Source organism: Passer montanus, unplaced genomic scaffold (assembly GCF_014805655.1).
Source record: "Passer montanus isolate IOZ18808 unplaced genomic scaffold, ASM1480565v1 scaffold3, whole genome shotgun sequence".
NCBI lineage: Eukaryota > Metazoa > Chordata > Aves > Passeriformes > Passeridae > Passer > Passer montanus.
The window spans coordinates 14,159,015-14,183,466 of NW_024367707.1; the positions used below are offsets into that span (position 1 = coordinate 14,159,015).

At 35.1% G+C, this 24,452-nt stretch overlaps 1 protein-coding gene across 4 annotated transcripts in view; it reads left to right on the forward strand.

Annotated features, from left to right (window-relative positions):
* Positions 1-24,452, forward strand: part of MYO16 (myosin XVI) — a 362,051-nt gene that overhangs the window by 201,930 nt on the left and 135,669 nt on the right. For all 4 annotated transcript variants that reach the window (XM_039714365.1, XM_039714364.1, XM_039714366.1 and 1 more), the window contains exons 13-16: positions 920-1,047; positions 5,673-5,778; positions 7,595-7,712; positions 13,745-13,892. In XM_039714365.1, the coding sequence (XP_039570299.1) occupies positions 920-1,047; positions 5,673-5,778; positions 7,595-7,712; positions 13,745-13,892 (500 nt within the window). The remainder of the gene's footprint in view (positions 1-919; positions 1,048-5,672; positions 5,779-7,594; positions 7,713-13,744; positions 13,893-24,452) is intronic.

Sequence of the window (24,452 nt, forward strand, 5' to 3'; positions counted from 1 at the left end):
TATCTTAGTGACTGTGGAAGTGCTTGAGGTGTGGTCATGCTGCTTTGTTACATTCCTGCAGAATTTACTTGTGACAAATATATTCTTGAAATTCATGTTAGAAAAATATCTAAACTTGCAACATTTTGCATTGAGCATACATGTATGAAGGTTTTCCTTTGTACTTTGTGACATTCTGAAATGATTCCTGAAGAATTGGTGTGGATTTAATTTTTTTTTTTTTTTTTTTTTTTGGTCTGGTAGCCCTTATGCCTGACTGAGAATTTATCATGGCGGATTCATTCAGCTTCACTGTTGCACATAACCCAGACTGAATAGTTTAGAATCTAAATAAATAAGACAGGCATGGGACAGAAAGGGGTGATATATCAGGATATCCTCAGAAAAAAAAAAAATTAAAAAAGAAGTGGTTTCTATAACAGATAATTGGATTTACTCAGGCTTTAAGGGTAGTGTCTGTTGCCAGCTATATGTGTCAGAAGTTATTCTGTATTGCAGAGAGAGTATTTGTAGGAGAGTGCTCTGTCATGTAATAAATTAAGTGGCTTATAAATTATTCCTTTAACTTTTCATGGGATGTTCATATTTCATCTTGTAAATTTTCAAGTCAAGACATTAAAAAACTGTAAATGCAAGGCATTAAAAAGTAGCTTACTAGGTTTTGTTTTACTTAATGCACAAAGCAGTACTGTTAAGTCCTCTAGTTATGTTTCATTTTGTATTTTAATTAGACCTTCTGTGTTTAAAGCTCTATTTTCTGTAATTAAGATCTTCATAGCTGTTGTAAAGGTATCACTTCTATATGTAGAAAGATTCTGTTCATAATGCTTAGAAAACTTTACAAAAGGCCCAAGATAAAGGGGGTAAAACATAACTGTCTTGAAATGTATTTATCATTTTAATTTTCTACCATTTTTAGGTCACCCAGCTTTATTTAAGTGACTCTGGAAAACTGTGTTCCTCACTTCCCCCACATATATTTTCCTGTGCTGAAAGAGCTTACCACATGCTATTCCAGGAGCAGCGTCCCCAATGCTTTATCCTCAGGTGAAAATTTATCTTTCTATTAATTAATTTGTACCTCCTGCCTATCAGCTGTTTCCCTTGGGCCTCAGCAGTTGAGATTTCCATTTTATTTTTTTCACTAACTGATTTTTTTTCTGTGTACTGATCTCTGTATCATACATTACAGCAAAATAGAAATGAAAAAGGTTTAATTGCATCTCAAGTTCATAAATTCTCTTGGGCAATTGCCACTCCATGTAGCTGCATCTAATTAGGAGCAAGATTTAATGGTAAAGAATTCAAAACTGCTGTGTTTGTTTGCTGATATTACATGAATAAGGATTAGAAACAGAATGTATTGACAATAAAAATGATACGTCCTTGACTAAATTATAAACCTCTGTGGTGAGGTGCCTGTATTGGAGCATGCACTCTGCCTGTTTGTGTGACCATGAGTTTGTTCTTTAGCTCTCCAATTTCAAAATGGATTTTAAAATAGACTTTAACCTTTAACCCTTACTCACAGTGTTGCTTCAATGATACATAACTGCAAGACTGTGAGTATTACTAATCTGTATTAGTAATGTGAGTATTAGTAGTGTGAGTATTAGTAATCTGTGAAAAAAGTTTCATCCAAATATGTTAGTTTTATAATGGTGAAATTTGGCATTCATCTGGAACTTTTTAATCCTCAAATCTATTCATTCTTCTTCTCTCAAATCCATCTTTTCTTTGAGATCATCAGGTCCAACCTTTGACTGAGCACCACCTTGTCATCTAGACCATGGCACTGAATGCTGTGTCCAGTAATTTCTTGAACACCTCCAGGAATGGTGACCCCATCACCTCCCTGAGCAGCCCATTCCAATGCCTAATCACCCTTCCTGCAAAGACCTGATGTCCATCTGTCCCGGTTTAGGGTGAATTTGCGAGAAAACTTCTAAAGGGGTTCTTCTAGAAAGTAAATTCAAGTGGGCCCTCCCGCAACTGCTTCGGGAAAAGATTTCTTTGGAGAAGAGTGGGGAAAAAAATGTTTCTTTAAGAAGAAAAGCATTCACTAGCACAAAAAAATGAATAATATTAAACATAAAGCCAATCTAAAGAGATGACAAACTCAAAGTCCCCTTGGTGGGCTGTGGCTCAGCTCATTGTTTGTTATCAGTCCCTCTGGTGCTGGAAATGCCGCGGCCCAGGCCTGGCCCACTGGGCCACAGGTGTGATCTGCCAGTGCTCCTCTAGGTTTTGAGTCCAGAGCAGGTTTAAACAGTTCTAAGAAAAAGAAAAAGCTACAGTCCAGGGAACTTCTCTTCCTCAGCTAGCTAAAAACTAACTAAAAGCAAAGGAGAGCTCTGTCCTGCTGTCTGTCTGTGCTGCAGACAGCACAGTCCAGGAGAGGATGTGGGAGAGCAAGTGCAGTCCCTGATTACAAACTCCGCTCTTCTTCTCTCCCCGATTCACTCTTGGAAGCAGTCTTAAAGGTGTAAAACTTATTTCTGGGCTAAACAGATGAATGGGGATACGAGCATCATGAAGTCACTGTAGGGCAACAACCTAAACCTCCCCTAGTGCAGCTTGAGGCCATTTCCTCACTGTTTTGTCACTGGTTGCCTGGGAGATGTTGATCCCCACCTGCCTACAGCCTCCTTTCAGGTAGTTGTAGAGAGCCATCAGATCCTGGGCCCTGGGCCTCCTTTTCCCCAGGCTAAACAAACCCAGCTCCCTCAGCCATTCTTCACAGGACTTGGTGCTCCAAACCCTTGAGCAACTCTGTTGCCCTTCTCTGGACTCCCTCTAGCACTTGAATATACTTTCTTGAAGTGAAGAGACCAAATCTGGACACAGGACTTCAGGTGCAGCCAAATTTGTTACCATTTTACCTTTTTTTTTCCCCCAGTCACGTCACATCTGATCAAAAGCTCACTCACTGAGCATTTGAGCACAAATAGAGCATTTTTTTTCATAACAGGAAAGCATTTGGCCAAATCACTGAAGAGCTTACTTCAGTTATTCACAATTATTTTCAGTTTGTAGCAAGCCAGCTTTATTCATGTATGCTTAACACCAAGAGCTGTCTTTGTATAAACTTCTAATGGAAGTTACAGAATAAAATGATATTATTAGTTATGCTCTTAAATAGCCAGTAGGTGGACTTTTCATTATTAGCTTCCTTCTGATTTTGCTCCTGCTTTTAAGGATATGAAAATACATTAAGCGCTGACAAGATAAGTAAAGAGCTATCTGGGGAGCCTAAATATAATCCTGTTAAAAGCTCAGGATCCCTAGTAAATCAAACCAAAGATTTATGGCATGCTGATTGCTAATTTTGTGAGTCAAAAAGTCATAATGAATACATAAATTAAAATGGTCTCGTTTGTTAAAGCCAGGAGTGTCAATATCCAATGATACTGTTGTGACATAAATCACATTTTTAAGCCAAATAATCTGGAATGGATTGAAGTCCTTGTGTTTTACAATGGAATTCGTTAAAAGCTTTGGATTTCCTCAGTTTAACATCCCCAAAAGCATTCTGTTCAATTTAATTTTTTTTTGAAAGTATAATTCTATGTATTTTAAATGCAATGGGCTGCTGCAGTACAGTTACAGATTTGTATTAAAACATTGTTTAGAAACACAAGAGCAAATTTAGCTTATTTTATATTTTATATTTTAGAAATATAATTTTCAACTAACATGAAATATTGATCAGTTACAGATAACATTGCTGATAATACAAAACTCATTCTTTTGTATTTAAAAATTTTGCTTGCACATATTTGTTTCAAATCTAGAAACCTCAGTCACTGGGAGCCAGACTCAGCCTCTCACTTACCTACTCTGAAAATGGAGAAGAAATAAATTGTTCTGACTCCCAAAAGTGTTCAAACTTAGTCACTCTTCCCTGGATATACCTTGCTATACAATCAGAATTTGGAGTAGTAATGCTCCAAAGAGATTTGTTTCAAAAGTTCATGCAGAACAGCATACCTGTCTTCCTTTAAATCTGGTGGAAGTATAATATGAACATATTCTGTCAGCAGTTTTCCATCACTTCTGATCATAATTCAAATACTGTAGGAATAAGTTTTTTGTTAAGTATTGTATGAGTGTGGTATCTTTTGGTCAGAATTGAAAATGAAGAGCAAAAAATAAGACCCGTCATTTATAACATCTGAAATTACAGATATATTGCTCCTTATATGTTTTGTATTTGTCATGTTTTCCCTAAATTTTAGAATTATAGAATTTCTTTATACTGGGATTGTTGTTTACCAAACAGTAATGATCCAATAATGATCCACTGTTCTGAAATCATAAAGGTATAGATAAACCTGCCTAAGATGCAGAAACTGGGGATAAGCAAGTACTTTTCAGTACTTGCAGAAAGTAATTCTTAAAAATTGCCTGGGGTTGGCTATTTTCTGACTCTTTTACCTGGGCTTCCTTGATTAAATGTTTCCATGTAATGGCTCTGTCTATCCCTAAATCCCCCTCCATGCAATCTATATGATATGGATGATAATGCAGATCCCGTGGATTTGAAGTTGTAGCTTCTTTATTTCCCCTGGGTATATTATGGCTCATGTTCTTTGCTTCACGTGACTTTGTATTTTCACACTTTCCATTGGTCTTTTTCCTAAAAAAAATAGATTTTAATTATTTCTAAATTTCGAAACAGAACTTTTTTTTAATTATTCATAGTATTTGAAGATAGAAATATTTGAGCTGTAATTAAGCTTGTATTAACAAAGTATTTATAAAGCAATAGTAGGAAACAGGCCCTCCATCAGGTAATTGTAAAGAAAAGGAAAGCCAAAGGAGGAAGAGTGACAAAACTTCATGAACTTCCTAACTAAACTTCATGTTTCTTCCTAACATCTCACCTAAAGTTCCCCTCTTTCAGTTTGCACCATTATTCCTTGTCCTGTCAATACAATTCCTGACTAAGAATCCCACTTTGGCTTCCCTGTAGGAGATTTTGCTTCCTTCCTCCATCCCACCACTTTTCTATTGTTTCTTTTCACCTTTGTCATTCTGTTGCCTTTTACCTTATTTATTTTGATCACTTTCCCTGTCAGAAATTCTCATTCTTTTGAATATTTATTCCATATTACAAACAAGAAATCACAGTGATCTAGATAGAATCACTAAAGTCAGAGTGTATTACAGAAACTGGGCAGGTTGTAAAATCAATCAGCTTTTTCTCTTCCTTTTGTATTTTCTTTCCATTCTTTCTATTGTATTCTTCACTTTCTGTTTCTTCTGATTCCCCATCATTACCACAGCAGTAATTTCCCATCTGCAAAGAGAACCAGGCAGCATTAGTGAGCTCCTTTACTGGACAAAAGATAAAGGAAAATATAAAATCTGTGCTCTAAGCACCTTCAAAAAGACTTGAAAGCATTAGATTTGATTGGTTTGACCTGTAGTATCAGACAGTGTATCTGAATGTACATGAATGCTCTGAAGCCTTCATGTACACAGACAATCAGTCAGTCAGTCTGTCTCCTATGTTGTTTTCTTTATTTGTCATCCATAAACCTTCTGATATTTGAAATAAAGGTTTAATGGAGGTACCTTCAAACAAATCTAGCAGAGAATGTAAATAACATTTCACTTGTGAAACTGACAATGATTCCTCCCTCTCTTCCTTGCCTATCATCTTGCAGTGGAGAAAGTGGTTCTGGGAAGACTGAAGCCTGCAAACAGATAGTGAAACACCTCACTAGCAGAGCCAGCTGCAGCAGAAATACCTTTGATACAAAGATAAAACATGTAAGTAGCATTCCGACCACTGAGTGGAATGAAGCAAAACCTTAGCCTCTTGGGTAGGCAGAGATATTTGAATTGTATCAAATATCAGGTATCAGCTCTGTAGAAATTTGTTTTCACCTTTGAAGTCAAAGGAAGTTTTGGGTTTTTTTCCATGAATGGGAATGGGATTAAGCTCACATTGATATAATAAGAAGAATCTCCAAAGTGGAGACAGTTTTGTTTCTATGTTTTGGTGACTTTGAAAATCAGTGTTGCAGTGAATAGGAAACATTTCTGTGATAAGGAACTCTTTCTTAAACATTAAATTAATTGCCTTCAGTAAATAAATAAATTTGTCTGTATGGTATTCGCTGGACAGTATAAGAAGTGTTGAGACACCTGAAGTAATAGTATGCAAGACAGAAAATGTAAACTTGCAGGAAAACTGCAAGGATTGAATCAAGTTATAAGGATCAATATCTGTGTACTAAATATATTTAAGAAATAGGTAAGAGTTCTGAATATTTGTTCAGTCATTTAATTTCCAAAATATGTGTTTCCATATACCCCTATTTTATTGGCTAGAAAGGTTCACATTGACATTTTGAATTATGCTGAACCCTGGATTGCCAATTCAAATTCTTTATAGAATTACATTTCCTGCTGAAACTTCTCATCTGAAATACCAACTCGGAGGCAGCTATCAATGGCTTTTAATGGAGGTAGAAGAGCATTACCAAATTTTGGTTGTAGAAATATCCTTTAAAACTAGCTTGGATGGGGTGTGTCTGACTTTAGATGGTAAATGTATCAGATCTCATCCATAGAGAATAGAGATTTTAATTTAGCTATCTTTTAAGGTGCCTTAATTAACACAGTTGTCTGGATTACTTCCTGCTGCAGTTATGCATAGCACCATTAAATTAATAAAGTTGCACAGGTTAAAGCAATTGCTGAATTAGTCTAAGAGCAAATACATCCTAAACAACACTGCTAGAGTTGAACTGGAACCAAAATTTGGCTGGCTAGTTTTCTGCTGCCACCTACTGCACAGACATCTGGTTTAATTAATAATTGTGAATGGTTTACTTTTCAGAGCTTCTCTGCTCTTCAGAGCACAGACCTCTTCCCTCCCCAGCTAGGTCATCCATCTTCATGAAAGAGTGATATGAGAATAACAGTGTGTATGCACCACATTGCAATCAGCTTCAAGGATGCATAGAGGAAGGTTCTGAAGGGAAACTGTGAGGGTGTAAACAACTAATTATACACAGAAAAGCTAAATACAGTGTCTGTGACCATGGAAACCTAACATGGAAATGCATTAGTGAGACATGCCATAAAAATGTCTGAATCTGTTCTTTCCCTCACTTTTTCACTAGTATAATCCTGAAATAATTCTGCTTGAAATCAATAATTTATTCCATTTCTTACATCATATAAATCTTGTAAATTCCTTTGTCGGGTTATTAGTATTGACTGACTGTATCTTCATAAGCTGTCTTCAAAGATTTTAATATTTTTCCTAAGTATGACAGCTCCAGGAATATGACTCCAGTCACTCATGTCCAAACTACTGGTAGGGACACAGCTTACATGTGAACTTTTCACTTAAAACTTTCACTATTCTGACATTACTTTTTTTGAAATATATTTATTTTGAGCTGTCTTCTATTTGGAAAAAAAACTGCCAAGTATTTTTTTTAATTCCAAGATGAAAAATGGTCTTCTTCCCCCCACCTCCCACTTATTAATCACAAGCAAACATCACAGATGTTTCTTGAAATATCTTCCTGTTTATCTCCTCTATTTTTACTTCTTTAATATTATTTTGCAGGTAAACTGTATCTTGGAGGCCTTTGGACATGCTAAAACACCCTTGAATGATTTTTCCAGCTGTTTTATAAAGTTTTTTGAACTACAGTTTTGTGAGAGAAAAAAAACATTAACTGCAGGTAAGTATCACTTAATCTGTAAATTTTGATGTCATGCACAGAGTGTCAGATCAGAGATCCCAGTGTGCCATGCCCAAAATTGGACAGCAAGGGATTCAAAGTACATGGAAGAGACATGGGGAAGTTAGGGAGTGTCAGAGGAACAGATTTCACAGCCTGCGAAATCACTGTCAGGAGTGAGCAGTGCCCTCTTCTAAACAGCCACAAGGTGGCAGAGAAAGACAAGAAACAAACTGACGACGGCAATTCCTCGTATTTCCCAGGAGGTCACATTTTGTTTTATTTCCTAGATCAACAAACTGAGAGCTGACTAGTGCAACACTGTGAAGTAAGAGTTAAGGATTAAGTTGTTCGTTAAGTTCTGCATTTGTACATAGTATTATGTTGGGTGTTTTAAGTATTCCTTAAATTAGTGAGTAATATAATCTTTTTAGTAAAAAAAATAAACAACCAAACAAACAAGAAAAAGAAAAAGCAACAAAAAAAAATGTAATACTGAAATCAGAAGTAATTTATTACAGCTTAGAGCTTCTTTTAAAACAACTAGGAACCATATTGTTGTTTATTCTTCTTAGAAGCAAGAAGATAGTATGCAATTCATTCCTGCTTTCAAAGTGTGAGTCTTCGAATCCCTAGTAAGCATTCATTAGTTTAAAAAAAACCCCAGACAAACAAACAAACCCCAAAAAACCCAAAGAAATTGAGCAAATTTTCAGTTTGATTCTGCAAACTCTCTTCAAAAGCAGTCATCATAAAGTTACTCGGTGTCAAAGCAAGGTATGTCTGCAGAAACAGTGACACATAGTTTCCTACTTGCACTGTTCCTGGATGTAGAAGCTGTATGGCAAAACACACTTTTGTTCCAAGTAAATTAGATTCTGTTAGATAAGCATTTCCAAATCTACTGTCTTTTTTTTTTCTTTTTTCTTTAATTTTAAGTGTGTTTATGCTTTCTGAAGAGTTTCCTAAAAAAATTCTTTGGAAATATTTCCAATTACATTTTCTTGAAGCAGTTCACTATAGTCTAGAAAATATGATAGTTCCTTCATAGGAAATGTCATGCATGGGAAATTGCTAACACTTTTTTCTGCTTTATTTTATAATGAGTGTAGGATGGTTGCAAAAGAAATTCAAAACTAAAAATGTGCAATTTTGTTTTTCATTTATAAGCTCTTGTGGGAGGAATGCAAAATTAAATATACATTAGCATGGACTGAAGAGCATCTCAGTTCAGTTTATAAAAATAAACCTCAATCCCTAAAGCTAAAATTGTACAGACCCTTGTATTATACATATTTAATTTTAGTATATTTTGTCTGCAGGGACATGGGTTTATGAACAGCTTTACTCAGAACTGACAGTTTAATTCACAGCCATTGCCTGTGACAGGATCAGTTAAACAGGTTCTTGTGTCAGTTTTCTGATACGCTGATTCTGTGGTTTTATGATTCTCAAGCCATAGGCAACAAATGAGAAAATGTAAGGGTAGTCAGGTCAATTAACACATGTAAACAAATTACTTATCTACCCTCCTCTTCCCTAATTATTTAGGAATTGAATCAATTATTCTTATCAACTCTAAGATAGCCTAAAGTTACATAATTTACGATCAAGAGAGACATGCCTTACTACAGCAGTAGAAATGTGTTTTATATTTCTGAAATTTGCAATTGTTCCTGGTGTTTGATTTGCATAGTAGATGTTGCCATTTCTTGGCCACTGCTAAGCATCAATCTGAGTGAAATTGTCCCACATTTAGACCACCATAAATGAGAAAAGAATAATGCATGTTGTCTTTGGCAGGTTTAAATTCCACCCAGGCATGCTCTGTATTTATTTGCAATGTCATTTGCAGCAGTATTTACTTTCTTGCACTGTTTAAACATAAATGACTAATTTAAATATGCAGAGCACCTGATTTTGCTGAGCGATGAATTTATAACTCATTGATACTAACGAGGCTAAATATGTCTGATTTTTAATCAGACAATCAATTTGCCAAGGCAGGGACATGCAAAGTGCATGTGTACACTTTTACTACAGAGGGCAAGCCCAAAGTGGCACTCCTTGCATTTTGAGTGGACACCACTGAAGTTTGTGACAGCTTCTTGTTCATGCTGAATTCTTCTAGACCCTGGAAATGCTCTGACTTTTATCACAAGGTTTATTCTTGTAGCAGAAAGTGCAATATACCTAAATAACTGAAATGTTTCCCATAACTTTCATCATTAGATTTGATTCATTCTTTAGCATAAACTGTATTTCTGCCACGATGTGTTGAAAACAAGAATGGGGAGTTTTAGTGTGGCTCTACTCAAAGCCAGTACAGATATCAGAAGACATCTTATGTAACAAAAAGTTTTATTTTGGAACAAACACTTAGAATAAGCTACAGGCCAGTGATTTCATTAAGTTTCTAAAATAAATTAAAAATTCAAAGATTGATCTTCTGGCAAAAAAAATTAATATCATTCCTAGTGAATGACTAACTCCCACAACATAATAGTAGAAGAGTGATTTTTTTTTTTTTTCCCCCCCCCCAGGATGGTCCTTCAGGTAAGTTGATATAATTCCTAAGGTGAAAATGAATGCCTCTATAAACTTCCTCAAATGACTCAGAAAAAAACTTAGGAAGAAAAAATAAAGTCTGAAAAACTTATTCTCCACATTTTCTGCTTTGATTTTCAGGCATTGATTTTCTCAGTATTCACTTTTTCAAAACCAAGGACAGATTTTTAATTTTTTATTTATTTATTATTTTTTTAAGTTACATTGAAATGGACTAACAAATATTTTATTGTCTTTACAAATAGCTGTGTTTAGGACAGCATGGTTTTTGAGAAGGAGCAATGTAGTTTCTATGAATGCATAGCTGAAAGACAGATTTCCCTGGCCACACTTTTAATACAGAATCTGCTTGCTGACTGTGTAGCTGCTGAGTAGATCAAGTGAGCTGTTAAAGAAAGTAAAAATTTGTTTGTGCCTGGAGGCACAATTACCATTGCACAAAAATCACAGACTTTGCTTTGGAACTTTATAAATTTTCTCCCTTTTATTTCACACATAGATTAACAAACATACTTCACTTTGTAGAAAAGCATACCACCATGATAATTTTCTTTATGACTCTTAGCATCATTAAGATGATGCTCTGTTTGATTCTTGCTGTTTGGAAGCTTGGCTTTTCTTAACAGCTCTTTCCACTGCTGGAGATGCTAGTTGAGATGGAATGTATTTAGCCTTATTAAAGTGCAGGTGACTTGAAGTACTTGGAAAAGGCTGAATTAATTTGTGTCATATGAATAAGTGATGTTACTCATCATTAAAGTTAAATGATAGATGACCTTTGGTAACATTTTTCCTGTGTGTATTAATCAATGAATGTTAAAAACACCTGAAGTGGTAGTTATAAAAGCCTTAGTCAAGAATATTCCACACAAAAATGTGACTAAAGGTTTGCAGTGAACTCTTTTCAAACTAATTGATGGTTAGATTAGTTTTACTGTGAAATAAGTTACAAGCACAGTAAAAGATGGAAATCATCCTTCAGGTTCATCTATTCTGTTTTACCCTGTAGAAATGACAGCCATGTAATGATTGATTCAGATGAAATTGTGTGTCTGGGCCAGTCCTGCCATGATTGTATTGCTTCAATTTATAATGTGTTGCAAAGTTACTGGAGCCAGAAACATACATGATTTCCCAAGTGTGCCTTTCTACTTCCCATACAGGTTTGGGTTTTTTAGTTTTTTCTGCAGTGTAGCAGCAGAGGATTAGATGGATGATACACAATTTCTCATAATATTGATTCCATAATAGCAGCTCACTACTACATTTTGTAGGATGATTAAATGGGCCAGATCATGTTTCCTTGCTTCAGCAAGTCAGAGGTACAACTCGTCTCTGTCAGTCCTAGTGTCTCTTAGCCAGAGTCCCAGGCATGGTTTTGGTTGCCAGCAAATGTCAGGACATGTCTGAGCTGTTACATAAAGAGGTTGTAGAGGATGTCCCTGGCTAATGTACCACTGACCTTCTGCACTCCTTAACTGGGATGTGTCCAGGATGGTTTAGCCTGTGCAGAGTAGTTCTTTGAGACCCTGCATAGTTGCGTTTAGCTCATTGACAGAAATTAGCTACTGAGGCCTTTCTGAAAACAATATGTTCAAGATTCACTCATTTCATTTCTCTCCCATCTACACTGTATTTCAGCAGTATTCTCAAAGGCTGTGTTCCCTTATACACACTACTTCAAGTAACCTCAGGTTTGCTGTGTTTATTTCAACAATATAAACAGAAACTTAATGAACTTCAAAAGATAAGTGGAATTTAAAATGAAATTACCAGACAAATACAGATGATACAGCAATAACCTAGCAGTGGACATTAGCAATTGTATGGTGACAGGAACTGACATTCTGCCTGCTGGCCTAATGCCTCATTAGGCTGATGCAGCTATCTCTGATACACACTCTCATTCACCAAATTGTTTCATTTTGCATTAGGCAACACCTGTGAGTCCAGAACTGGTTCTGAAAATATTGGTTTAATCCTAGCCATCTTAAAAAAGGTAAAAAATTAGAAAAATTCTAAAAATATGTGAGTGGTGTGTGTTTAGAGAGCATACTTCCTATGCTGCAAGGTGTATGCACCAATATTTATAATGTCTGTATGTTCAAGAACTAATTCTAGTTCATGAAGAAATGAGTCCTGAATGAGTTGGTTGAAAGCCAGGCTATGGGAAGCTATAGTTTAATATTTTCATCTACTTACTGGGTTCAAAAATATAGGTTCTCTGTTGCTGAGAAGTGCACCTTATGCTCTAAACTCAAGAGCTCTTTCCAGGGTGAGGATGCTTGCAAAGACTCAGTGAAAGCTCTGCCATACTGCAGATATTGAAAAGCCTAGAGCTGCAGTAAAATTGACTGTGTCCATGTGGTAGAGGTGCTCAGTTGTGTGTGAAGAGAAGTGCTTCTCGTCTTGGCACCACAGCTAGTATTTAAGTAATGAGATAATTTATGCCAGCAGCTTGGTAAGTGGGAGCTGATATTAGGTCCCACTTAGCAGAAAGGCCCTGACCTCTAGCTGCAGCTGGACATTCCCTTGTTTTCTTAGTCTCTTGCATCTGGAACCACATGGTGGTGTACTCCCAGGGGAAAGCTCAAGAGCAGCCTGCCCAAAATAGTGAATATCCCTGTCTCTTCAGAGGTATCTCTAAAATGCCTTTTGTCTTGCAAAAAGGTAAATCAATCTGAGGCTCAATATTTCCTTTGCTTCTGTGCTTTGCCTCTTTCAGAATCTTAGTGTGCCTAAGGTTGTGTATGATCCTGTGAGCTGTTTTTCTGTAGGCAAATCTCACTCAGATTCCTCCTCCTTTACCTTCTTCCCCAGAATGCTGATTTGCATGGCTTCTCATTTATTCAGGTCATCATAGCCTTTCTGAGATGCCCATGTTTCCCCAGGCTCAGCTCAGTGAGCCTGTTGATAACCTGCTCTGCAGAGGCCTCTTTGTAGCCATCTAGAACCTAGGTGGTTAATCAAAGACTATTAATCTCTATGTTCTTGATTACCAGCAGAGAAAGAAGAAATGCTTCCAAGTGTGTTTTTTCAAGTGGTCTTGAATCTCTCTCCCATCTTTCTGTTTAGGAGGAGGGTAAAATAGATTCCAGTGCTTAGATGGCTACCTTTTGGTGAGATGACTAATAGCTTGTCTCTTAGAAAATCTTGCCAAATACAGAAACTGATACAAATCAACATCTGTATCTTCAAAATTAAGTAGTTTTAATGGTAATTTCAAACAGTAAGTGTAGCAATATGTTTGTTCCACCAATTCTAATGTAATTGCGGTTGAGTATGTGATTTATACAGAAAAGCATGGGATCATAAATGGTAATACTGTATTTTATATGTTCCCCTCAGATCATTTTACAAGAAACATTGTTTATTCTTAACTGTAGCAATGGTAAATGGTTTAAGACATTTAAGTTTAGAACAATCAGTGTAATTATAAATATATGTGTTTGTTTCTTAATCAGCTAGGATTTATACATACATGTTGGAGAAGTCTCGTGTTGTTATCCAACCTCTCAACCAGAGTAATTTTCATATTTTTTACTTGATGATGGATGGATTGTCTGCAGAAGAAAAATACAGCCTGTACCTCAGTAATTTATCTGCACACAGGTAGGAAAACAACTTTATATTTAGTATTAATAGTCTTCTTGTATTAATGCCTCTGCTGTTGAGGTCTTTCTTCTAATAATTTAAAATTTTCTAACTTTTCAATGAGTTCTGAAATTATTTATTATGGACTACCTGCTCATGAGTATTTAGTTCTGAAGTACATATATAGTCTCTTAATAAGATCAGAGTTTTATATCCATTTATATTGTTGCCTGTAGGTCTATTTTTGTTTTTTTCCCCCTGGTGAAAAGTTGTTTCTTAAGGTAAAACCTCTTTGATTTATTTATAATTTGCTTATGGAATGTGTTGATTTAGATGAAATGTCACTAAATGTAACTGATATCTTCATTTTCATTTTGCTACTTACTTCATATCAAATTAGTAAGAAAAACACAAACAAAAGTTTTGACTGCTTTGAACCCAAGGATAGGATTCAACACCCAGCGCCTAAAATTATGTCTTTCTGTATGACTCCACTTGGCTCGCATTTGCAATCAAAGGAGATTGAGTCCCTGCTCGGCTGTATATAGACTTACAAATGTGGTTCAGTTCATCCCAAGCACAGAGCTATGTGTCCTCATAAACAGTGCTGATCCCATTGTGTTTAATAGTAAGAGCTTAAATATAAAGAGTTGAATATAGACACCCAAATGTATGATGTCTAAGGCTTAATGTGCTCCAAGTGTTTACTATAAGAGGAGGTTTTGGGTTTTTTTCAGTAAATTTTGTGATTATCTCAGAATTTATTCATTCTGACTATTTTATAATGAAAAAATATTCCTCACTTAGTAGTTAATTTGCATTTTACTCTTCAGTCTTTCCTAAGTGTCACTGAAGTGAGAGTAGACTATTTAGTATTAATGATCTTCTCTTAAACTGACTACCTTTAAAATGAGTATAGTGGACAACTGTAAAAAGACCAATAGCTATTAAAATTATGAAAGAAGAATGTTTTCAGGTTTTCACATCTAAGCCTTTTTCTCACTTTTTTTTTTCTCCATTTTTTCATTTTCCAGTTTGGCTAGTTACTTCAATAAAACACCAGCTCTAGATACAGAACCTGTAAATAGAAAGACACATTAACTTCTACAGAAAAATTGTCATTATGATTTCTTTACTTAGAAGTCTTCTGACTACCATTGTTTGGTAATGTTTTAAGGTGTTACCATTTCTGTATTATACAGAATATCATACAGCACTAACTCTGAAGAAACCTCAAGCTAAATTCCTTTGCTAAGAATTATTCACTTCAAAGCAGGGAGAAGAAGAGTTAAATTCTATACTTTAAATTGTTTGAGTGCTTTGAAGACCAAAAGTATTCTAAGTTCCTGATGATTACTTTATGCCTCTTCTAGCATGAGTTGTTTGGAAGCACTCAGTTTGTTCAGAAAGTGAAACAGTTTGAAGTCCCCTTGCAAGAAGCTCAGACAGGAAAGAACTTAGTGTAAACCTGAATAATTAGATTCACATGAACAAAGCTTTATCTGATATCTGATAATCATCTAAAAAGAACAAAATAGTATTTCTAAATAGATGTCTGAACATAGCAGTACCACAGCTTTAGAAGTAATTTATAAGTGAATATTTGCATAAACCTGCTTTTATCAATAAAGCTTTGCTTTCCCTATGTAGACTGTATCTTGCATTTTTGAGGGTGTTTTGGCCAAATTTTTCTTACCTTAAACTCCTGAGTGCAGTACTTCAGTGACATAGATCTTTGTCAGCTGATAAAGTTAAATTAGGGATGAATTTCTACTGCATCATGAATCAGGAAGGCAGGATCTGGCCTCTTTTATAAGCTCATTATTTCTGGCTTAGTCAAATTTTGATGAGATCACATCATTCTGGTAACATCCATAAGTGATTTTCTCATGTTTTCTTTAAGCAAGTGTAATCTTGATTCAAACAGGAAAATTAACTAGATAGCAGGCCTTTAAAAATCTTTGGCAAGTTGTTTCTGCCCAGTTGTTTTTTTTTTTGATAATTTTTCTATTCTTCTTTGCATTGTTTAATATTGAATTTTTATGTAGATGATTCAACAATCTTAGTAAATAATGGCTATAAATATCACAAAGTACTCCTATTTTAACATTTTCTTAAGCCATTGCAATGTAAGAAATAACATGTAGCATGGATTTTTAAATTCTTATTTTAGATAAAAGTACCTCAAAGATTAAAGTAATTTTGACAATACGATGCTACAAAAGATGAGATGTGGATTCTATTTTATGTAATATATAATCCTGGACTGAGAGTTCATGTAAATTGCTTAAAAGGGAAATCCCTCCCTTTTGGAATCACTAAGAATCTCTGTAAGGCTGGGCTGTCGCCCCATCGTGTAGGGGAAGTTGTTTGGCTCCAATTTTCTGCTGTTTGGTGCTGTTTTGAGAGGAAGCTTGAGCTCAGAAACGTAAATATGTGTTCTTGCAAGCATTGTAATTGCTAAGGCATCATGTGCAGACAAATAGCTGTGCATTTTCAATTGAGCTTACATACAACTAGGATCTTAAAGTAGCAAGAATTTAATCTGTATAGGGAAGGATCTGAATGAATGCATCTCCCATCGTGTCTGCATGTGGATCATGATGGATAAAGACAGAAGTAATTGCTGAAAGGTAAGATCATTTTTCAAGACTGAGCCAGGGAAGCATGTCAGAAATTAAGAGAGAGTCTTGAAAGGGCAAATTAAAGCCTTTTGATTGACAACTACTCCCATGTGTTTATTATATTCGGAATCTGGTTGTTATCAGCAAATGGTTGATTGAAAAATTCCAAATTTTCTATTAATTTACTGTGTTTCAAATAACTCTAGGACTTCTTTATCTTGATAATGATAATTATGTGTAATACAGAGACATTAACAACTTGAAATTATATTCTCAATTTGCTCTTGATTTTCTCTGTATTATTTTTTTTTTCCCCTGGCTGAAGATCACAGTCCATGACTGTAAGGAGTACTTTTGTGGTCTCTGAAGTTTAGCCTCACAAAAAAGCTTTTCTAGCACGTTTAGTTTTGCCTCATATTTACAGTAGGTGCTAACTTAGTGATGAATCTTGCAACCAAGGCGAAACTAACAGTAAGAGAAGTGGAGAGAAGTGGCAGTGGTGATAGATTGATTTGTAAATGATCTTCAATGCTAATGAAGGAAGGATAGGAAACAAAAGAAAAGATCATAGCAATAGGAAAGAAAGTATTTTGGGGAAATATTCCAGAAAATAAGTAAAAAGTCCTGTTTTTTTGCTTTGGGCCAATGCTTCATATTAGTATTTCTATTTCAAAACTGTGGCGTATAGAAAAATGTAAGAATGTCATTGTGTAATGTGTAAATGTAAGACACTGAAACATACTGTTATTAAAAGTCATGTCTTTACATGTGTATATTTAAATTTAAAAATATAGCTTAAGGCCACTGAACTCTCAAAAATTATTTCAGAAGAGATGGAAGGTTTGAGAGCTGTTCAGTTTGATGTCACCATTTTCCGTTTAAACAAGATTCCTACTTCTCCTGATTCATTGTACTGTAAAAACAAGTGAATAACTTCAAGCTGAGGAAAATGTTATACATACATTCATCCAAGCTGAACTGTGGTTGGGGCATGCACCTTTTGTATTTGCATTATCAAACTGCTGTTCCCAGATGTGTAAAACTTTCCTTTCTCCGATAGAACAATGGTGTGCACTGCACTGTGTGTTCTCTCTGCCTGTGATGTTTCACACAGCCCTTAAAAAGCAGTGAAACTCTTTTACCCCAACAGATGTAGATCACTTCATGGAACTGATGTGCTTTATTTTACAGTTTTTCAGTGCAGGTGCTCTCTTCACTCTCAATAAGAAAACTTGAATTTAATGTATAAAGGAGTAATTTCAGTAAAGTGATTGAATTTTTTGTTAAAGTCTAAACTAATCTGAATCTTGATCACTGAGGAAATCATTTTCCATTCTAAATTATAAGGCTGATCTTAAAAAAAAGGCTTAAAAATTAGTGAATGAAGTAGAAAAGATCCCAGTAAAGAGAGCCTTATGTATGTTTTGTTTTGTGTTTCCAGTCATCATCTTTTCTAACAAGCAGTAATATAATGTGTTAAAAATAATGATTATTCTAGTAACATCCATATTGATCCCCACTCCTCCTTTCCCTTACATATAAGAGCCCAAGATGTGAATTTTCAAGACTGTAAGTAGCCTGTTACCACAGATTTCCCCTTTTCAATACACTGAGGTGGCAGCCTGTCTATTTTCTAACTGTTGTAGATATTGACTATGAAAACACTGCACATTTCCACATCTTTTCTCTTCCTTTTCTTTCCTTGTGTCTTTGGATGCCTTTTTTTTTCCATCCCTTTGATTAGGTTCTCATTTAAAGTGCAACAGAAAGAAACTGTAATCTTGAAACTACCAGTTTTTCATACCTGTGCTCTTTGTCTACAAACCTTGCTGTGGTAGTCTAACAGTAAATTCATAGAGAAAAGTTGTAGGGGTTTGGGGGTTTTGTTGTTCTGTTGTTGTTTGAGGTTGTTTGTTTTATTGTGGGGCTTGTTTTTTTGGGCAGGAGTTTTGTGTTTTTTGTGGGTGTTTATTTTTGTTTGTGTGTGTGGTTTGGGTTTTGTTATTTTTAAATTTTCCCCACATAATTAGAAAAATAGACATTTTAGGAATGTTCCATTCCTCTGATGTTTCAATGCTCTTTCCTTGTATTCAAGCATAAATGACATTTTTTCTTGTGCATATTGACATTTTTAAAGCTCTATGGTGAAAAGCTCAGTTCACAGAGGTGATTGCACAGGACCATTCTGATGCCTTTGCTCCACAATTTGCTTGATGCTGATATCTGTGTATGATGGAGAACTAGAGGAAAATCCAAGCATTAGGCTTAAATTATAAATTTAGGTGGATTTAAGTGTTGTGAATGAAGCAGCTAGATCTGTAAGAGTTACATTTGACTTTCCCATCCTGCTGAAATGATAATTTCTGTATGAAGTGCCAAGTTACATCACTTTATCAAACTGCTGTTAGACATTGTGTGATGAAACTCAGCATGCGATAGTACCAAAGTTTTAAGTCTTACCCAAATAAAGCCTAGTGTTGAGACTCCCTGAACTTCGCTGTAGAGGATCAACTTAGTTTTAAAGTCTGCTGACAGAAACTAAAGCTCTAGGCTATCAGGAAATTGGAATTAATTGTATTTAATTTTAGGAGTAGGGTAAAGATCATACTCAGAGGTTGCTCTGCTGTATTCCACTTTTGCATTATGGGCAGTGTCAGCACAGGAGGAGAGGGTGGCTGTGGCAGGAGATATTAGGATCACCATCACTGCAGCTGAATGGCCACAAAGGTCAAGTCCTTCTATTTACAAAGAGACCTCCTTCCACAGATCTCTTGAATGTAAAACAAGCATTCAAGTTCTGGTTGAACAAGTAAAGTTGTAATTTTTTGTCGATGTTTTTGTACAGGTTTTCCTGTCCTAACTTAATTACGTGCAGCACATTTCTTTTCTCCAAAAATCTTGCATTTTAAGTACATTGACATTTATAAAACAATGCAGTGATACTAGTAGATCAAGCTGTGTACAGTAGCATTGCAGTACAGTACAGTAGGGCAGCAGTACCTTGAGAGCAAAGGGTATAAAGACTTTTGGAGCACACTTGACAATCTTTCTAAATAATGTGGTAGCATGAAGACACAGTTTGAAACACATGGAAGATTTCAAAAACAAGAGAGTTAGGTCTAAGTTATTTTTGCTGAAATTTGTTTCAGTACAATAAGTGGATATGGATAGGTGAAACCCTAAATAAAAAAGATAATAGTTTGAATTGTTTGTTGGTTTTTTTGGTTGGTTTTGGGTTTTTTTAACCTGCATTGTGCAATTCATCAGTATGCATCTTCCTGATATGATTTACTTCTATTTCAGCTGTCTAGTGAAAAGCTTTAACTGTGAACATTTGTTTCTTGACTGTCTTCATGCAATGCCACCATGAAAATCTGATCTACAATGAGTAGTACTGTTTTAAGGGCAAGATTTGCACATTCTGAATGTAATGAAGCAATTCCATTTACTTAGGTTCCAGCGAGGTCTGACAGCTAAACTAAACCAGGCTAGTTATCAGGAAGGTAATGGGAAGAGATATAAAGCAGATGTACTTGTCTGAGACTCTGGAGCAGATTTAAACTTGTTTCAGTGAGTTTAATATCTATGTAATCTGGAATATTTTCAATGTCAAAAGAATTGTCTAAATTTTATCTGTTGTCTTTTGTGCTTTGCTTGTTTACTTTTGCTGCCTACTATTTGTTCTTTTCCTATTTGTACTGTATTTACTGCTGTCTAAACTTTTAAAATTATTTCTTTTTTGAGATTGAATCACCTTTATTGCATGTAGGTCATATGAATATTCCAACAAAATGCGCTTTCACACTGTTCTCTTTAATATTTTTCCCTATCCTCTTATAACTTCAGTTCCTATTTATTTCAACAGATAATAGTCTTTATCCCAATGTTTTTACCTTATTCAATTTTCCTTTATTTTCCTCATTCATACAGGTTTTCTGAGCATATAGTACTCATGAGTTTATTCAAGTTGGCTTATTCTTTATGTAAGCAGGAATTTAAATAAAAGGAATGTTTATGTTTTTGTGAGGTTTTTTTCCTTAGCCTCTTTTTCTTCTCTTATTCTTTCTTTGAAGGTCAGGCTCCATTAACCTCTTGGACCATGATCTTCAAGTGTTAGTGTTGATCTTTGCATTTCAGAGAAGGAAGTCTGTAGAGACAACACCAGTAAATGTCTTATGATTGTGATTTGTTATAATAATCATGACTAACTCAGTTTTATTGAGAATGGACATCAGAAACTATATTACATGTTGTATTAATATACAACCTCATGTTTCAAAGTGATATTGATTGACTGGAAGTAATTTTATCTAATTCTAATGTAACATTTCACAATACTTGTTTTCAGATATATCTGAGATTAAAAAATAGAACGGGATGTAATTTTGGGGATTTTTTTCATTCAATATTGATTTCTAAAAAAGAATGTTCAAAAATACTGATTTTTTACTCTGTGGTCTAATTCATCTTATTTTACTTACTTGTGTGCTTCACTTCTGTTCAGCTAGTTTTTAGGCTTAGTGTCATATTTTAGGCTTAGACTGCCATATTTTTATGAAAACTAGATGGAAACCAAAGGAGCCTATTAGTGTATAGTAGCTAAGAGTTTTTTGGTGTTTTTTAGCAGGAGAATTATGATGACTGGACCATGTGGATTAAATCTTCCTCCTTAAGATCATCACTGTGCATATTAATATTCAGGAAATACCTGACAATATTCAGTGCAGTGTTGAACTTAATATACAGTGTGTTTCTGAAAATTGACTGCATTTCCTCTATCTTAAACCCCCTTTCTGTGAGACATTTGTGGATAGTTGTGTCCTACAAGATACATTTCTAGGAGGTTGGCATTGCAATTACAGAATATATAATCAGGATCACGTCTTACGTTTTCAAAACAAAACTGAAATGCTATTTATCTGCTTTATTTTTCAAATTAAGTGGTTATTTTTCTATTTGCAGATACCTACACCTGCATAAGGTGTACCTCTACATTATTAATTTTATTTCACAATATTTGTTTTGAGTATCTAGCTGCGCAGTTGTTTTGAGTGGTTCATCCTGAATTCAGGGTTAGTTACATACACACCTACACACTTGCATTCTAATTACATGTCAACATATCCAAAGCATTTTTCTTCTTGAAAGCAGAAGCAACTTAGCTTTGGATTTTAATGATTAATTTATTTATTCCAGTTTCGACATTAGCAGCTTTTAATATTACTGCTTTATTCCCAAAGGATGCTTTAAAAAATTATGCCTCCAGTGATGTTTAACAATCATTAGCTTGCTTGAAATTCAAGAAGAATTTTTATTTAGCAAGGTGAAGGTAGTAAAATTGTTCTGAGACAGCTCAGGGTTATTGTCTGAGGTCCCAAGTGTAATTGTTATTTGTCTGGCTTTCGGAATAAGTGCTGCAGAAATTCTGCTTTGTTCAAGAGTGCAAATTTGAAACTCATATTCCTCTGGGTATTTTCTTTCATTTGATGTTAACAATCCCCTCTTCATTGTATTATTCTTCATACATATTGATTGACTAGTGGCAGAGGATGTTCAGTCCTCCATTGGCAGACCCTGAGAGGCAAAGAAATCACTTATTTTGATTACTTCTCTTTTCAACAACTTTTTTTTTTTTCTCTCCATCATAACTCTAACAAGCAGAACCTGTAAAACTATGTGTAAATGAACACATCATGTTTTCTCAGGAATGAATTTTTCATTTATAGTGGCACAGTAAAGCCAAGTCACTCTTCTTTGTATTTCTGTGTTTTCCTAAAAGGACTCAGATATCTGATTGGTAAGTTACATTCTCTTGGTGTCAGTTTGGAATAGAGAAAAGTGCATCAGACCATATAAAAGTGCTCTGGATTTTGCCTTTTTATTGCTTTAGTCAGTTTATTTTTGCATGTTTAGTTTTATTCCACAAACTTGCATTTACATTTTTTCACTAGCATTGATACCATTTGATATGATTTGGTTTAGAGAGTTTTGTCTTTCTTGTCTTCTTTGGTATGATATAGAAAGAGGTGCAGCAAATAGGAGAAGAATACTCCAATACTCATGTCCATGGCATGGCATGAAAGATGAAGAATAGGAAGCAAGAAAAAACTGAAATCTGTTTAATTCATAAGAAAGAAACAAACTTGGTTATTAAGAGTAGTGGGATCTTCAGAGTCTACTGAACACATCTGTTTTACTTTTAGCAGAAAACTACATATACATGCAATAAAACACTGTTTAGAATAAATTGCTTTAAACGGGGAAAGCAAGTGCAAAACTAAACATAACATGTACCAGATGATTCTCCAATTTCTTGTGAATTCTGTTGATGAGTGTCTTACACTTTTACATTTCTGCGCCAAGTTCAAGCTTTTGTTAGAAAAAAAGAGAAATCTTCAGAGAGCTATGAAAATTTTATATACATGTACATATATATAAATATATATATATATACACACACACACATGTATTCAGGTTAAATTTGATCCACTGTTGAAATTAAGTCCTGACTGTTTAAGCAGCCTACCAGTGTTTCATGTCAGACAGAAAATGGATGTAGCTTCAAAAGGTGAGATTGCCAAAGAAGCCCTGGCTTGAAAGTAGATGTGATTACTCACTTAAATGGTAGACAAGTTAATTTGACTTTTACTTTAAGTACGAAATATGTCTCTGCACTTTACTAGGCTGCTAATCATCTCATATGTAGAAGGAGATTCAGTGGATTCAGCTCCTGAAAACACTTAGCTCTTACATTCCATAAATCTAGTGTGATAACGCAGTTCTGCAATTTATGTTTTGAAAGTCACTCTTAGAATCGCTTTGATACAATTACTGTAGATGAATTTCCAGTCAGGATTGGGTGTTTCAGAAATTGTTATTGACATACAGAACCCCAGTCGCTGAACCCAGCTCATCTCAGCGTTAGATCTGGTGGAGCTGATACTCTTCACCGTTGTTTGAACTTCCTGCCTTCACACAGCTCCCTGTGCTGCCATGTATTTTTTTTTCATTGCACTGGTAGCCAGCTCTCTCTAGAAAAGTCAGGCAAGGACAACCCAAAGTGTAGCATACTTTTCTTCCTCTAGTTCTTTCATTAATCATAACTCAAAATTACCACTACTCTGAGGTTAAACCTGAATGTGTGAGATTTGTGTGAACTTTATTTCTATTTTATGGATTTCCACAGTATTTTCTGAACTTAGTTACTAAAACTGAGTTTTGTCTAAAGCTTACAAGTAACTAATTATTTTTTTCTGAATATTCTATTTGAGTGCTAGTGAGCAGGGGATGTCAGGATCTTAGTTTTATACGGCTTCTCAGAATGGCAACTCTATCAGTCTGGCTTCTGAATTTATTTTATGCAAAATGATGTGGGACAGAATGGTGTGTGAATTTCTTTCAATGAATCACCCATCACCCAGATGATCTTTGGAACTTTTTAATTCTGTGAATAGGTCTTGTCTGTATCCAGATAGCTTATGACACATCTCTTGGAATTATGGCACAGAGTATGTGTGTGTGTGTGTGTGTATATATATATATCTATATATCTATATATATATATATATATATAAAATGCACACATATATTAGCCTATTGAACCAGAGAAAGCTGTATTTTTACCAGTCCGGAGTAAATGGAGCTCCAGATCAGAGAAGGAGACATGCTGGGGAGAGCTGAATAGTTCCAGAATGTTTTAAGTTTGTGGATTTTGGACTCGATGATCTTAAAGACCTTTTCCAGCCTAATCATTCTATTATTTTCTGATCTGTGGCCTGTCTGTGATAATAAACCTTATGTTTTTCTGATTGTAAGTTTAAACATTTCTAGAACAGTATTAATATAGGTGAGAAAATTATTAGAACAGATGCAGTTTGCACAAAGAGACATGCAAATCAAGAAAGCATTGTGAAATAAAAAAAAGTTACTGCAAATTTTCTACTGACTGAAATGT